This window comes from Strongylocentrotus purpuratus, unplaced genomic scaffold (assembly GCF_000002235.5).
Source record: "Strongylocentrotus purpuratus isolate Spur 01 unplaced genomic scaffold, Spur_5.0 spur5_contig_686, whole genome shotgun sequence".
NCBI classification, from domain to species: domain Eukaryota; kingdom Metazoa; phylum Echinodermata; class Echinoidea; order Camarodonta; family Strongylocentrotidae; genus Strongylocentrotus; species Strongylocentrotus purpuratus.
The window spans coordinates 1,580-17,846 of NW_022145377.1; the positions used below are offsets into that span (position 1 = coordinate 1,580).

Sequence of the window (16,267 nt, forward strand, 5' to 3'; positions counted from 1 at the left end):
ACTTATACATAATAGGTTACTCTACTGCGAACTGGAAGGAACACACCTATATTCCAATAATATCTTCAGGTGGAGAAGGAAGACAATTTCTAGAGAATGGTTTGATTTTTGGCAACAATATTTTTTGACACTGGGTATGATAGACATATAATATGATTTGACCACATCGCCGGATTATGCAAATACATGTTCATCGCATTCTGTTAATGGTACCGTCTGATGTCCGAAACAGTCAAAATAAGACACGATTCTTCTTTGGAATAACGTTAAACTAGGAATAATAACGCCACGAAGATAATTATGGGGCTCGGTGGAGACGGCGATAACCCTGCGGATACGCCCGAAGAAACGGCAGAAAATGCGACAGAAAATGACACCGGTGACCCGTCCTCGACGTCGGGGAAAGAAAAGACGACAGCGGGTTCAGACACCCGATCGATGAGGTATTGTTGTTGTTTTATTCTCTATTTGGTGAGTCGATCTCGATCGAAGAATGCTGCAATCATCAGTTCTGTAATGCAATAATATCACTGTGTATGCATATAATTAATATATAGAAGAAAGTATATACTGAGTTCTTGTTTGTCTTGTTGAATATCATGTACCTGTTATGTATATACATGTAATTTGGCCATTTAGCTGGTGTGTGTTCTAATCAGTTTGACCGGTCAAACTTATTAGAACACACACCAGCTAAATGGCCCAATTTTATTTCATCTTTTAATCAATATTAGTTTTGGCATATATTTATCCACAACTTTTACTTATTTCGTTGCGTATATTGTGAAACTGCCTGGTTATTGCCATGTCCATATTTAGTAAATTATACTTGCTCTGATTTGTTTGCCACCATAATACAATCACGTTTATTTATCATCTAAAACGTTATTAGGCATTAGGCCTACATGAGTCATACATTTTGAGAAAAGTGACATTGAGTAATGTTCCGTGTAGGAAAAAAATGACAAATTCTCCGGCATTACTTCACAGTGATATTACCGATTCAGCCATTGAAGTTTACATACATAATGATTATAACTGTCATAAATTCATAACTTTATCATCATTCAGTCTGGTTTCATTCAAACTGTCACCTTATTGATGCTTCCCTTTAGAGTCGTTTGATATAAAGTTTGGATTTCCCTTTAGTCAGATATTGCATATGCCAACATATACGCGTTAAGAGATAATAATTAACGGTGCCACTTCATAATGAACTCGATACAAACTCCAATGTCCAACTATTTATCAGATTGACTTTGGTATTTTATCAATTCATATAGTAAATACATGGATATCGAGACGACCGGCGTAATTCCATACGGAGGGGGGGGGGGGGGGGGGGGGGGGGGGGGGGGGGGGGGGGGGCGGGGGGGGGGGTGGGGTGAGGGTATACACCCCGCTCTTTTTTAGATTGAAGTAGCCTGTACAACTACATTTCCACTTTTCAAGAAGAAAAAAGAATATAAAAGATGTTGACAATTTCGAATGGACTAATATCAGTAACTCTTATAAAAGTGACACTTTCTCTTTGAAATTATATAAAAATATCAGAAACAGGTGTAGATCACGTCCTGAAATAATCTTAGAGGGGCGGGGGAAGTGTTCTCGTCCCCTATTGCTGTCATCTGTTGAGTCTCTACACATTAACAAATCGAAATTGTTTTATATTATGTAATTAGTAATTTAATTCAATAATCAATTAATTAAGTAATTTATTAATCTATGTATTCATTTAAATATCTATTTATTTATGTATCTATCAATCAATATTAGTCTGTTTATTTCTTCATTTCCCTTTTTATTCATTAATATTTCTAAATGTCATTTGCAGTGTATCTGGGGAATCGCTTTACGCACTACTCAACTTGAAGAGGGAGCATCGGAGGAAGAAATAAAAGATGCATATAAAAAGGTGAAGAAAAAAACCGAAAAATGGAGAGAGGGGAAGGAAGACAAAGAAGAAAGGGAGATATATATATATAGAGAGAGAGAGAGAGAGAGAGAGAGAGAGAGAGAGAGAGAGAGAGGGGAAAACGAGAAAAAAAGATAAGAAAGAGAGAATATATATATATATATATATATATATATATATATATATAACAGGAATAGCATAGAGAGAGACAAGACAGACATAGAGAGACAGAAAAGCAGAGAGAGAGAGAGAGACAGACAGAGAGACAGAGAAGCAGTGAGAGAGAGAGAGAGAGGGGGTAGGCTCATATACTCATTGGACATAAATGATATAGAAGAAGTGAGATATTTGTATTTGATTTGGTTGATTTATTTCTGTTTCATGGTAAGTTTGTACATTCTGTTTTATAGATTCAATGGTTTGGAAAGGGAGGGGCTCGTTAAAAAGCGATGCTTTATGATGCATGTAATAAAAGGGAGTTTTGGTTAAACAAATTACAACAATATTAAACAAAGAGAGAAAGAGAAGGTGATGGTGACACCGTCATAAGAAATGATAATATAATGGGAAAAGAAAGGATGATTAAAGTAGCCTACTTAATCCTAAATATCAAAATTATAAATAAACTAAAAAAAACTATTGTAGCCATGTCCCGGCTCTGTACTTTTGACGAAACAAAGCCCAGAGCAATAATTAAAAAAAAAGAAAAAAGCATGCATGACAGGAGAATGCCTGGATCACCCCTGTTTCATAAAGATTGTTCATCAATAACAAATGCTAAATCAGATGCCACGATTTCAGTAGCTTATAACAATTATTACTGTAACTTGATTGTTATTGATAACAAGTTTGAGGAAACGGGGCCCAGATTTCAGAATTTTACTGTAAACTCTTAAAAGTACTGTGTAAAAAAACGTGCCATGAGGAATATGTATCAAACCAACTTTAGGCACTAACAAAAAAAAAGGTTAATATTTCACCCATTTTGAAGTGATTAACCTGTTTTTTTGTTTTTACTCGAATTGGACAATAAAACGAATCTTAAGTAGGATAAATAAAGAAAATTCCCAAAGTTGGTTGGAACCTTGTGCTGGGCAAATTTTAACCCCATATTTTAGGAGTGTATGATGGTCTTTGTCTCCCTTTCTTCCTTCACAGCAAGCATTGAGGTATGATCCAGATTGGAACAGGAACGACTCCACAGCAGATGATAAGGTACTCTGTCTGGCAGTGGCGTATAGCATGGGTGCAGCAGAGGAGGGGCGGGATTGATGAAATGCAAATCAAAAAGGCTACGAAAGGAGGGGTGAAAGGGGTGGGAGGATTCGTATGGTCCTCTTATCATGCACGCTCTGTTTTCTCCTCTCCTTTCCTTTCTCCATCCATCTTATTTTTTTGAAAGCCAGATGGAGGTGCAAAAGCAATGTTTGAAAACCATGAAATACTGCGATATGCTATTGCCATGGGAAGCGCAACATAGTTACAGCGTCTCTGATTTTTTTTATTTTGTTAAGATGGGGGGGGGGGGGGTGGTTATTCCTCATGGGATCCGTAGAATGGGTTTGGTTGAGACTATGGTTGGTGACAGAACTTTCGGGTTTCCCAAAAGGTATATAACTTGGGTTATTATAGTGGTTATAATGTGTTTAGGATACAAAATTATGTTTTATATGGAAAACCCTTCACTCGAGTCGTAAGCCTCGTCGATGCAGTTGCCAAAAAAAAAAGATACAAAAAGAAACGGCAGAGGAACGTCTTCATATTTGTTTTATTTAATTTTTTCTTATTTGTTTTAAAGGTCAATTTTGTATTACGCTGTTTTCCGCGAAACAACTCAATCTGTCATACTCCTTGTAAGCTTGATGCGTTTATTTTTGTGTGTGCTTTTCGCAAGTCAAGGGTGATTGAACTATTTAGTGATTGAACTGATTGAACTATTTAGGACCTTCGTTGACTACTTTAAGATGTAAGCTTTAATATGTCATATTCTCATGTAATATATTAGGCCTATATCGGGGACAAATCAATGTTCACATACTTAAATATTTACAAACTTCGTAAGGGTATGAATAAGTTAGTTTATGTCTCCCCTGCGTAGCAAAAAAGCGAGACATAGGCGCCGCTTTTCCGGTGACGGCGGCGACGGCGGTGACGGCGGCGACGGCGGTGACGGCGGTGACGGCGACGGCGGCGGCGTCAACATTTTTTTATGTTGATAATGATGTTGATGTTGATGTTTTTGATAATGTTCCAGTCTCAATTTTTCATCATACCGAATTGCGTAATGCAGGCGAGACCGCCGAGAGCGTTTCCTTATTCATCTAGACAGAATTGTAATTGAAGGATGCACTGTATGAAACAAAGTACATTATTAGATTTCGTGTTTCCACCATCTTCCTTTCAGTTTAAAGAGATTAACCGTGCACATAAAGTATTGACAGACGAGAAGAAGAGACAGATATATGACAAGTACGGATCATTTGGTCTCTTCATATCCGACACCGTCGGGGATGACAACATATGGTTCTACGTCATGTTGAACAGCAAATGCTTCGAGGTAATTATCGGTAGTGGGTGATGTGTAAACAGTATATGCGTGTGTGTGAAGAGAAGAGAGAGAGAGAGAGAGAGAGAGAGAGAGAAAGAGAGAGAGAGAGAGGGGTGAGTGAGAGAGACAGAGAAATAGAAAGAGAAACAAAATGGGACAGAAAGAGAAACAGAAGAGAGAGGAGAGATAGAGACAGACAGACAGAGATAGCTAAGCCTCTATTCATAGCCGACACATTCGACGATGAACCCGTCGACTACTGAATTATCTAATTCCCATAGACTTAACACGAGACACACCAGGTTCCAGTAAGCAATGGGTTAAAGTATGCTAACTCTACTTTATATTCAATAGCAAATGTTTCAAAGTAATTTTCAGGAGAGACAGAGAGAAATAAATAATTATTGATGGGGTAGGCAAATTTAAGAACGGGACATTTGGATATAAAATAATTATATTAACATAAATTATTTTAAACAATACAAGTAAGGGAGAGAAAGAGAGAGGAGGTAGAGAGAGAGAGAGGGAGAAAAAGACAGAGAGAAAGAGAGAGAGAGGGAAGGAGGAGAGAGAAAAAGACACAGAGAGAAAGAGAGAGAGAGAGAGAGAGAGAGAGAGGCGGTGGTGGGGTGGAAAATGTAATGTCGAGGATAAATCCAAATTGAAGATTTCAATTAAAGATGTTAACTTATGATCAGTTTTGACAAAACTGTAACGTTAACATTATCATTGAATACTTGTGTAAAAATAAAGAACAACAGAGATCAGGAGCATTAAGACTATCAGGGGGGGGGGAAGGCACATATTATTGGTATTGAAGTCACCTGTGATAATGCGGTAATTATTATGTGTATTTAAACAAAAACCTTTCATTGACATCTTTCAACAGATCACAACAATAATATGCTTCCTTGCGACGGGTTGCTGTTTTTGTTGCTGTTGTTTTTGTGGATGCTTTGGGCTGTGCAGTGAATGTCAACCAAAATCAGATGAGGAAGATGGTGATCTCACCGACATAGAAGGCGGAGTATGTTTCATTTACCTATTTACGTATTTATTTGTTGCTTTATAATCATATTAAATAATCCATTCATTCATTCATTCATGTAATAATTTATTTATTTTTTCATTTACTTGAATACTTACCTATTTATTTATTTATCTATTCATTTATTTACTAATTAATTTTGCAATGACGATCTTCGTCATTTCATTGTTTTCGTTCACATTCTGCCCTATAAATATTCTTCTTCTTCTTCTTATCGTCCGGAAATCTCTTTCGTTTTGCACGTAGTGCTTCTTATACCTATCTAGGTTCTTTTCTCTTGTCCTTTTCCTTTCAAATGTCGTACCCATAGTTTCTAGCATCTCTTCAAGGTCACTACATTCTTCGATTTTCGAAATCACTCATGCATAATCGTCCAGGCGCCATTTTGTCCGGTTCTGGTCCGTTTTTTTTTAAAGGCCTTTCTTTCTTCTTTCCTATCTCCGCTATCCTAGATCCTACAGAGTTCTAACAAATTCCTCTAAATAGTCCAAGAGAATATGTTCTTTATCTGTGACGCATAACATACCCTTCAAAATGCCATCTCCGTACTGCAAATTCAAATCCGAAACCAACTCCGTGAAAAATCTCTAAAATTCTTGAAAAATGGACCCCTAAAACACTAAAATTGCTAGAAGTTTCTCATACCATATTGAGCCCTTTTTAGCCAAATACAAAATAATATACCCTAGCGCTGACCGACTTTGCGAAAATTTCCCCCCAAATATGCAGCTTTCAAGAAAAGTGCGAAATAACGTTAGCCTGCTCTACCTACGTCACAGACATGTATCCATATACGTCACAATCACAATTGTCTGCTAAGATGAGTGAAATTTGATGACGTCAGCGCAAAGTTATCGCCCAAAATGATGAATTTACTATGCATTACGTGACAGCCGGTGTTTTGCGTGCAGTACATTGAACGTAGATGACAATGGTGTCAAACTAAACCGCATTGAAGTGCTCTTCCGAATGATAACTAAAACGTTATCACAGAAATATTGGAGTACATCGCGTTTGAACAAGGGTCACTATTCGAATTCTGCTGAGTTTCTGCCCAATTATAACACATATCGGCTAAGACGTCATTTTTAAGACTGCTTTTCGCCCCCTTTCCGTTCTTTGTTTTCCTTGAAATCATGCAAGCGTATTCTTGGTGGCCAAATGCAGGCCTCACGAAGCCGGATTTTTAAAATCTGTCAAGGGGGTCATTTTTAGACGTCATTTTATACACTGTATGCTACGGAAGCGTTAAAGTGCCATTCTACTTGACGACATGACGAGATATTTCATCTTGTCAAGTCGACTTAATGTCCATAATCATGTCGACATGTAAAGATATTTAACCTACCATGTCGACTTATCAACTTTTATTAGTCGACATGGCGAAATAAATTATCTTGCCAAGTCGACTTCACAAAAAGTTCATGTCGTCATGGCGACAAAAGTTATCTTACCAAGTCGACTTCTAAAAAAATACATGTCGTCATGGCGACATTATCTTACCAAGTCGACTACCCAAAAAGTAATGTCGACATGGCGAAATAAATTATCTTGCCAAGTCGACTTCACAAAAAGTTCATGTCGTCATGGCGACAAAAGTTATCTTACCAAGTCGACTTCTAAAAAAATACATGTCGTCATGGCGACATTATCTTACCAAGTCGACTACCCAAAAAGTAATGTCGACATGGCGAAATAAATTATCTTGCCAAGTCGACTTCACAAAAAGTTCATGTCGTCATGGAGACATGTATTATTTTGCCAAGTCGACTTCACAAAAAAGTTCATCTCGTAATAGCGACATATATCTCACCAAGTCGACTTCCCAAAAAGTATATGTCGTCATGGCGAGATATGTAGTGTGACGACTATTTCATGCAGCGCGCGTACGTGTAGTTCATTCACAGTCGACTAGTCTAGGTCTAGTGACTTTAGTCCTGATCCCGGTCCCTCGATCGCCTCACGATCACCATTGATGGTGCATGCAAGATAACTTATGTCGCCATGACGACATGAACTTTTTGTGAAGTCGACTTGGCAACATAATTTATTTCGCCATGTCGACTAATAAAAGTTGATAAGTCGACATGGTAGGTTAAATATCTTTACATGTCGACATGATATGGATATTAAGTCGACTTGACAAGATGAAATATCTTGTCATGACGTCAAGTAGAATGGCACTTTAACGCTTCCGTAGTATGCAGCACGCGTTATCACCAATATTGTTCATCATGCACCCAAATCCCATTGGTTTTGCACGCAGTGCTCGCAAACGCAAACCCTTTCTAGGTCCCTTCCTCTATCCCAATTCATTTCAAAATTAGGCGTTAGTCTTTAGCATGCCATCAAGGTCGCTGTAATCTTCGTTCTCCGGAATCACCCATGCACAACCGTCCAGCCCCATTTTGTCCGTTTCGGGCCGTTTTTTGGTTAGGCCTTTCTTTCGCCCTACCTATCTCCAGTATCACAGAAGCTACAGACTTCGTACAAATTGCTCTGGATAGTCCGAGAGATGTTCTTTCGTTTGACAAGTAGAAACATGGCGTCATTGCACGCATATCGTTTTGACACGATTGCATTCCTAGTTTCTAATGTGTATTTGTTCCTTTTTAAAATATTTTTTTCGTCGATTGATTGAACATTTATTTACTTATTCATTCATTTATATATTTGTTATTTATCAATTACTTATCTTTATTAATTATTTCATGTGTACATGAAATGTAATGTGTATCTATTTTGTTTACTTATTTATTTATTTTCATGATCTATATATATATATATATATATATATTTATTTGTCTATAACACGATTGCATCTACTTCGAAAAATCAACCCACGGCCATTTCTATAGCATTGTTCGTCCCCTTTTTGAATATGGGAACATTACAATGACATACCGTAATCTGAACATGGTTTATATGGAAATAATTATAATAGGGCATTATAGGGTGGGAGAGGGCGCCCTGTCCTAATTTTTTCACGTCTTGCCCCCCGCCCCCCCCCCCCCCCCCCCCCGCCACTCCGGGGTCGGAATGACCCCATGCGTGTTACCAAAATGTCCGGTAAAGGAGTACTTTTCGTGCGACAAAGTCCGGCCCGAGAATTGTAAAAAAAAGGGGTGTATTAACTTTTCACCCGGAGATTTCTTTAAAAGGGGGTGTTTTTTTCTCTTTTTTTCTCTCTCGTCTTTTTAGACTCCTGAGAAATTATTCCGAGTTAGGGGGGTACATTGAGCATTTTTTATGATTTAGGGGGGTCTCCAAGGCAGGAAAAGCCCGCAAAAAGCCCGCGAAAGGGGGGTTCGGAAATGTTGGCAGTCCTCAGATAGGGGGTGCTTTCAAAAAGAGGGAACGAGCATAATTATGCGTACCCTAAATAACACTGAGTGGGGGGGGGGGGGCGGGGTCTTCCCCCTCTCCTTTTCTATTTTCCCATTTTAATTTGGCATTTATAATGTTCACCATTTAAATGGAGAGGAGAAGGTGGGGGGGGGGGGGGCTTTATCCCCGTAATCCCGCAGGTATGCTGACTAATTAAAACAATCTTTGTTTCTTCTTCTTCAGAGAACTGGCGGAGGAGATAGTAGAGAGCCAGTGAGGAACCAACCCGAAGCCTCGGGCGTAAACAACGAAGTCTTTGCAATGCCCGAACCATAACTTGTATATGGAAATGTAAGCAGTCGACCAACAGCCCGTGAGGCCGACAGCCTACGAGACCGACGATATCCGTCTAATATGAACCCGATGGAAGGTTGTCAACAAACCATTGTTGGTATGTTGTCACGTGAGCTGTATCCAGTTTTAAAGACAATGATTTTTAAAGATTCTCAATACACTTAATTTGAACTAGTTTTAATATGCCATCGTTTAATGATGTTCGGATTCTTCAATACTATTATTTGCAATATTAGGACCCTTATAATAGCCAGACATCGCTTTGATGTGTTTTTCAATCTTTCGGTGAATGCGTACATATTAATATCCTTTCTGGTTCCTTTCGACACGTGCCCCATGCCGGGGGCCCCATCATCCCCATGCATTATTGATGGTAACACTGTTTAAATATCAACTATCATGGCAACATCACTCAAAAGCCAATCAATCAAGTTTTTTTTTCAACGGAAGTTGCCATTAATGGCAAAGCTACCATGAATATTATGCAACGGGCCCCCGGGACATTGTGAGTAGCAGATGGCAGTACATAGAATAATATAGACCTAATATATATTTTTTCCTCACTGACTGTGCTTCCATTTTTGTCTCAACTTTTCAATTATAGAGAATGAAAGGGTGAATAAGAATGATGTAGCAGGATGATAGGGCAAAACAAAGAAGAGAGAAAATATAACACGAGAAAGACAGAGAGAGAGAGAGAGAGAAAGAGATAATACACGAGAAAGATAATAAAGAGAGAGAGAGAAAAAAAAACACAACTAAGCACAACGATGAATTTACACGTATTTTATGATGTATAATGTAGTCCAAATATTAATGCTATCACTTGCATTTCATGAAATAAATAAATTTGATTTCTTTTACAAACCTAGTCGTTGACTATAAGGTTTGTATATAAAGAAATCAATTTAGTTTTTTATTTTTTTTTATTTGTATGCTCCAGAATATTGCACAGCTACTATGATGTATATAAACATAGATTATATTAGTATTTATACAGATTTCCGCTCACTTTGTTTTGGGATGAGGTATCAGCGCTCATTTCCATGATGGAGATACTTATTTTATGCAAACTTTACATTGTTATACCATGTAGTTCTGTCAAAAGTTTGTTCTCTTTTTCAAGTTATACAATTTTTCTAATGAAATTAGTAATTATCGTATTCAGCAGTAATAAATCATTTCATAATATTCTTAAGAAATAAACATGAATGCAATAATATTGTTTGTCAATACCTGTTCTTTGTATTGCATTTTCTTCCTACTTTATCGGGATAATGCAAAAGTAAATCAGGGTGGTTTATTTCAAGTTTATGATAACGCAAAGTCGGAAGTGTGAAAAGCCTATTACACACTCTACGATATTCCTGCATGCGACCTGATTTTTGATCAAATGTAAAACAATATTATATATGGAAATCTAAACAAACAGCATCTTCTTGACTTAGGTTCTAAACTAATCAACTAACTGATACGAATAAAAACAACCGGAATTTGGCGGTCGTAAAAATATACTGAGCACTAAAAATAAAATCCCTTGTTGTTTTTACACAACACCCCCGTCTTCCCCCTTAACCCCCCCCCCAAAAGGTAAAATTGTGGTTACCATCGGGTTTTTTTTGCCAGGAATGGGGTCCCCCCCCGCCCCAGCCCCCGCTCTCACAACCCCCTTTTTTTTTTACTCAACACCCCCCCCCCCCTGCCCCCTTAACCCCCCCGTCTACCATTGGTTTTATTTTTGCCAGGAATGGGGGCCCCAGCCCCGCTCTCAAATCTATTTTATTTTCTTTTACTCAACACCCCCCTCTTCCCCCTTAAACCCCCCCCCCCCCCCAAAAAAAGGGTACAAAAAGACCGGGCCAAAAAAGATAACATTGAACAACCAGCGATCTGACTGGCCCCCAGACGACAAGTCATCTACATTATTAATGTAGGTGAAAGAGTTATCGATATCTTTCGAAGATGTTGAAGTACTCGTAGTGCTATGTGGATCCGGACTCGGATGCTTTGGAGTTTCTTCTGTCGAAATTTCGTTCTATTATCCAAGAATCAGTAGCGTAAGTATATATATTCATATCTGTGAAACATATAGCTTCATAAGAGATAGAGGTCTAACCCAAATAGAATGATATAATGTTTAACATTCAATTTTGATTCAGGCATAAAAACTGCCCTGAGCTGCGCTAGCCTAGCGCTGTCCAACTACGTACGATGACGCCTTGGCCTATAAAACAGTGCCAGTGCAGTGCTAGTGCAGTGCACGCATGCATAGTTGACCTAGATCTACAGCCTCAATTATTTGTACCTGATTTGTACACAGCATTGTAGTGTGACCATAGTTCGCGCGTGACCTAAGTCCGCTATCTAAAAATCGGTAAGATTTCAAAATCTGATATCACCATTGGAAATAGGACATAGATCTACAATTTCCAGAGATGGAATTTTCTTTAGAATTGGGGGTGAAATAGACTCTATATTGCCTCGCAAATTATGAAATGACCTTATTTTTGATGGATCAAATTTTTTAATAAATCAGCTAGTACTAGTAGTAGACTACTATGAGTGTGAACCCCCGTGCGTGAACTAAGGTTAGGGTGGCTGATCGCGCACTTAGTTTCGTGTGCTAAATCCTTCCCATAGAGATTGCAAACATCCCTATTCAGTGTTTTTATTGCCAAAATGAGATTCAAACCAATACTGCTCGTGATTCTGAAGGTGATTGATAGGCAATATCATGAAAGAGGCCCCGCAACTTCTGGTTCTGGTTCTGGTTTTGGATTTTACTCCGACAAAGCGGGATCCCGCATCGCGTCAGAGGGCTGACCTGGGGGTTGACCTGGTGGAATTATTTCCGTTTGGTGTTTGTGAAAAAATCGCAGAGCCTTTTCTTAAAAATATCTATGTTTGGGGCGTCTAGGATGTCATGAGGCAGGTCGTTCCAGTATTTAACAGTCCATGGGAAGAAGCTATTTGAGTAAATTGTTGAGTTGGTTCTAGAGTCTAGGTCTCTGGAATCGATTACATATCATCTTAGACTTCTAACTTCAGTCTTCAGCCAACATTTTCATGACGGACAGCAATAAAAGGGATATAAAAGTGAGTTAAAAAGGGGCTTGAAAGGGACTTATTTGTTTATTAAAAATTAGGTGGAGGAAGAAAAAGGAAAAAAAAGGAAAAATATTTAACTTAAAGATAAATTTAAAGAGAGGGGGGGGGCCACAACAAATTTAAACTAGTTCTAGACTCTAGACCTAAAAGATAAATTTAAAGAGAGGGGGGCCAAAATTTAAAAAAGGAAAATATTTTTTAAAAAAAGGAAAATTATTTAAAAGGTAAAATATTAAAAAGGAAAAATATTAAAAATGTAAAAAATATTAAAATAGATCTAGATCTACATGTAATATATTCTAACTGGCATTTTCCTTTCTTTCCCTCAGGTAACGCCCTATTTCAAGTATTTGCCATCATGCCGTTACCAGCAGCAACTGATGATTATTCAGCCGTCCAGGCTTACTTCACAGCCAAGGAATGGGCAGAGATCAGTGACTATGAGAAACTTCGTCTCAAGAACATCAAAGAAAATTATGGATGATGATTGAAGTTGGTGAGTAACATTAATTATGTTACCTTCAAATCTTCCTTAAATAAACAACTCTAGTCTTATGATGTATGATGTAGGGATTTCTACCTTTGTTTGTACATGTTCACTGTAACAAGTCTAAGAAAGACTTTTTTAACATTTTGTTTAAATATTTGGTTTTATTTTTTGTATGCATAGGATACGGTGGATATGATGTTTAATGGCAAAAGAAAATTTGTTATTTTCTTCTGACAATTGTACATGGATTCATGAATGGCAAGTTAAATAAAGGAGTCTTTTCGTAAAACAGTTTCATATCAAGAAAGAAAAAGCAAAAGAAAATTGTCTCTTGAACTCAACGTGCAATTCAAAAATATAATGTACAGTTTGTGCAAAGAACGTAAAGAAAGTCTAAATGCTGCATTTTAACTGACATTGATTTCCCCCTCCAATACCCCCTACCCCTAATAATAGGAGAGAAAGTTTGATTATATAATTTGCATATTAACAGTGGTGTCATTTTATTTGATTTTCATTGTGTACACAGGACTAAAGGTTAGTCCCCCAGATTTCATGCGACCTCGTCGTGGAAGAAAGAAACAGCTTGTAGAGGAGAGTGATAGTGAGGATGAGGAGTGGAAGCCAAAGAGGGCCAAGAAAAAGTCAAGAGGTTTGTACCGATTTATCTGTCTGAATTATTCTCAAACAATCTCTGTACATTAGGAAATTGCACCTAAATTTCTTAAGATTGTAGAGAAGTAATACTAAAGATTAGGAAGTGTAAGCCCAAAAAGGCAAAGAAAAAGTTAAACAGGTATTGATGAACAAATATTTCAACAGATTTTTGTCTTAAGTCTATAACATTGTGAGAAAGGATTAATACTTGAATCTAACATTTTCATTCGATAGAACATTTTAGGCCTGATAATTCGACATTAATTTATCTGTTCCTCACTCTACACTAAAATCATTAACATGTTCTTGCATGAAATGAAGCAGAATGTAAGGGCCAGAAGATCAGTCTCGGACTGTTTACTGGCTCATGTTATGTACTGATGATGTGGAAGTTCTATTAACGAAACAGTCATTTTATTTTACTTTGTGCCCGAAGAAGTATCTTATCTTCACTATGCAAACAGGATCTTTTCACAACCTGTATTACGTCAACAGCTCTTTAACCATTCATTTTTTTTTTTTTTATGTTGTGGTGCTTAATGAGGATGAGTCGGTAGTGAAGACAAAACTTTCATTTTTATTTTGCCGTAAATAGAAATCCATGTGTATTTTGCTTTGCTATCCAATAAAGATTCAAATAAACAAATGAACATTTATTTCTTCCAAACAATACAATTTATAAGTAAGAACATAAATTAATTAAAGAACTTGTATTACAAGGAAGAAGGCGCGAAACCCGATAAACATAGCTTGTAGTGGGTACGCCCGAATACATACACTGTAATAATACAATTATACATTATAAATGGGAGAAAGGAAGAAAGGAAGAAAGGGATAGGCAAAGAGGAGAGAATGATAGAGAGCTTGGAGAAAAAAAAGAAGAGGACTGCAACATAGTAGCAATGGCATGCATAAAAAACATAATGGCAAGATATAGGTAAAGAGTATAGTGTTGAAAACATTTGACTGCATCACATATATATTTACTTCGTTACAAGTACATGCATATGTAATTTAATAATGAAACAGTGATCTTTCTTTTATTTTTGTGTTTATGTACTTCCTGCACTATCTTTACTACTCAAATAGGATATTTTAATGACATTCTATTAACCTTTAAATTCCTACATGTATGTCTAAACTTTCAAAAAATGTTTTTAGTGTTTTGCTATCTACTGAAGATGTGTAAGTACTGATGACACAATTAATCATTTTTTTTCTTCTTCACTTTCCCCAAATCTATATTATCTTTACTATTCAAACAGGATCTTTTAGCGTACCTTTCAAGGCCCCTGCAGTCAAATCAAACAAACCAGTCACAAAGAAACAGCCCGAACCTAAACCAGTAAGTATGCATAAGTACCTGTATAGTAGTAGTAGTAGTAGTATGGTATTTATTCATCAACATATCGCAGCCAATGGCTGAATCGCATGCATGATTTACAGAGATTTTATTTAAAAAATATTTAAAAAAAACAAAAAACCATCATATTTACAGTTCGTTATTTAACAATAATTCAAAGACAAGAACCTCAATTAAACTCATAAAGGAAGACAGAAATAAAGCAAATATGGAGCGGGGAGATAAGGAAAGAAGAAAAGGAATGTTGAGGGAGAGGGAGTGGAGAGAGAAGGGGAGAAGAGAAGGGAGTGTGAGGGAGAGAGAGAGGGGAGCGAGAGAGATAGAGAGAGAGTGAGAGAAGAACAAAGAGAGAGAGAGAGAGAGAGAGAAAGAACAACACAGAGCTGGTATAATATAAACAAATTTGAAAATGTAATTGAAAATGTAATTGAAAATAGTTATTTCATCCACATAAGTGGGAAGGAATTGATTTGTAAAAAGTTATTTTGAGGCAGAGTAAATACATTTATATTTTTATGTAAATAAATGATCACTCCGAAGTTTATCCATGATAATCACTGCACACATTTAAAAATCACTATTTGCTTATTATTTATCGAGTCCTGTCGTACATGTATGTAGATGTACTATACCAAAAAAGTGAATTTATAAACCTTTTTTTCCCCAAATACTTTTTCCCCCTGGCATTTCATATTGCCTCAGGGAAGAAGAAAACATCTTATTGATTGCATTACACTGTAATAAATAGGAACAATAGGTAAAATACAGAGATTGAGGAAGAGAGAGAGAGAGAGAGAGATGATACGTGTGACTGCCAGAGGAGCACATTAACACATTCATATTCTGTTTTCTTCTCATTTAGCACACTGTAACATCAGGGACTGTGTATGATGATGACGGCAATCCACTCAATGATGCTCATCATATAGGGGGGAGCGAATCATTGATCTCCTTGAATGGAAGGACTTTGACGAATCCACCCAACCACAAACCAATCCAACAGCTTCATCAGGTGATCAGGGGACTCAGTCATGTGATCCCATTACTCAGTTGGGTGACCAGAAGACTGAGCAGACATTGACAGGAGTAGCTACAGGAGGCGACCAGACTCCCAAGCAATCCCGATCATTCTGTATGAAAGTTGGTGGAAAGGCAAAGTCTCTGTCTGGTAAGAAAACATTAACTTTTTCTTCCAGATTTGATTTTCATTTCCTTGTGCATTATATTTATTTTTCTTTTCCAGTTGAATGAAAGCTAGATAGGGTGATTCAGTGTGATAATATTTATTATCGTATCCTGTGTCAAAAATATATTGGATTTTGATTGGCCAAGAGCTCTTCACGTGACCAGAATATTTCAACTATTTTAAGGTTGATCTCAAAAAGTTAAATTTGGGAGTACTATTTGGCATGGCCCTCGCGCCTGCAATTTAAGCTGAGCCGCAGTAACTGCACTAC

General features: G+C 37.3%; 1 protein-coding gene across 1 annotated transcript; it reads left to right on the forward strand.

Moving 5' to 3' along the window:
• The first annotated feature begins 300 nt into the window (after positions 1 to 300).
• Positions 301 to 9,174, forward strand: LOC105442427 (dnaJ homolog subfamily C member 5-like). The gene is made up of 5 exons (XM_030989429.1): positions 301 to 471; positions 3,074 to 3,130; positions 4,320 to 4,472; positions 5,353 to 5,490; positions 9,082 to 9,174. Exons 1-5 carry the CDS (start codon positions 301 to 303, stop codon positions 9,172 to 9,174), a joined length of 612 nt encoding a protein of 203 aa, XP_030845289.1.
• Positions 9,175 to 16,267: the final 7,093 nt, after the last annotated feature.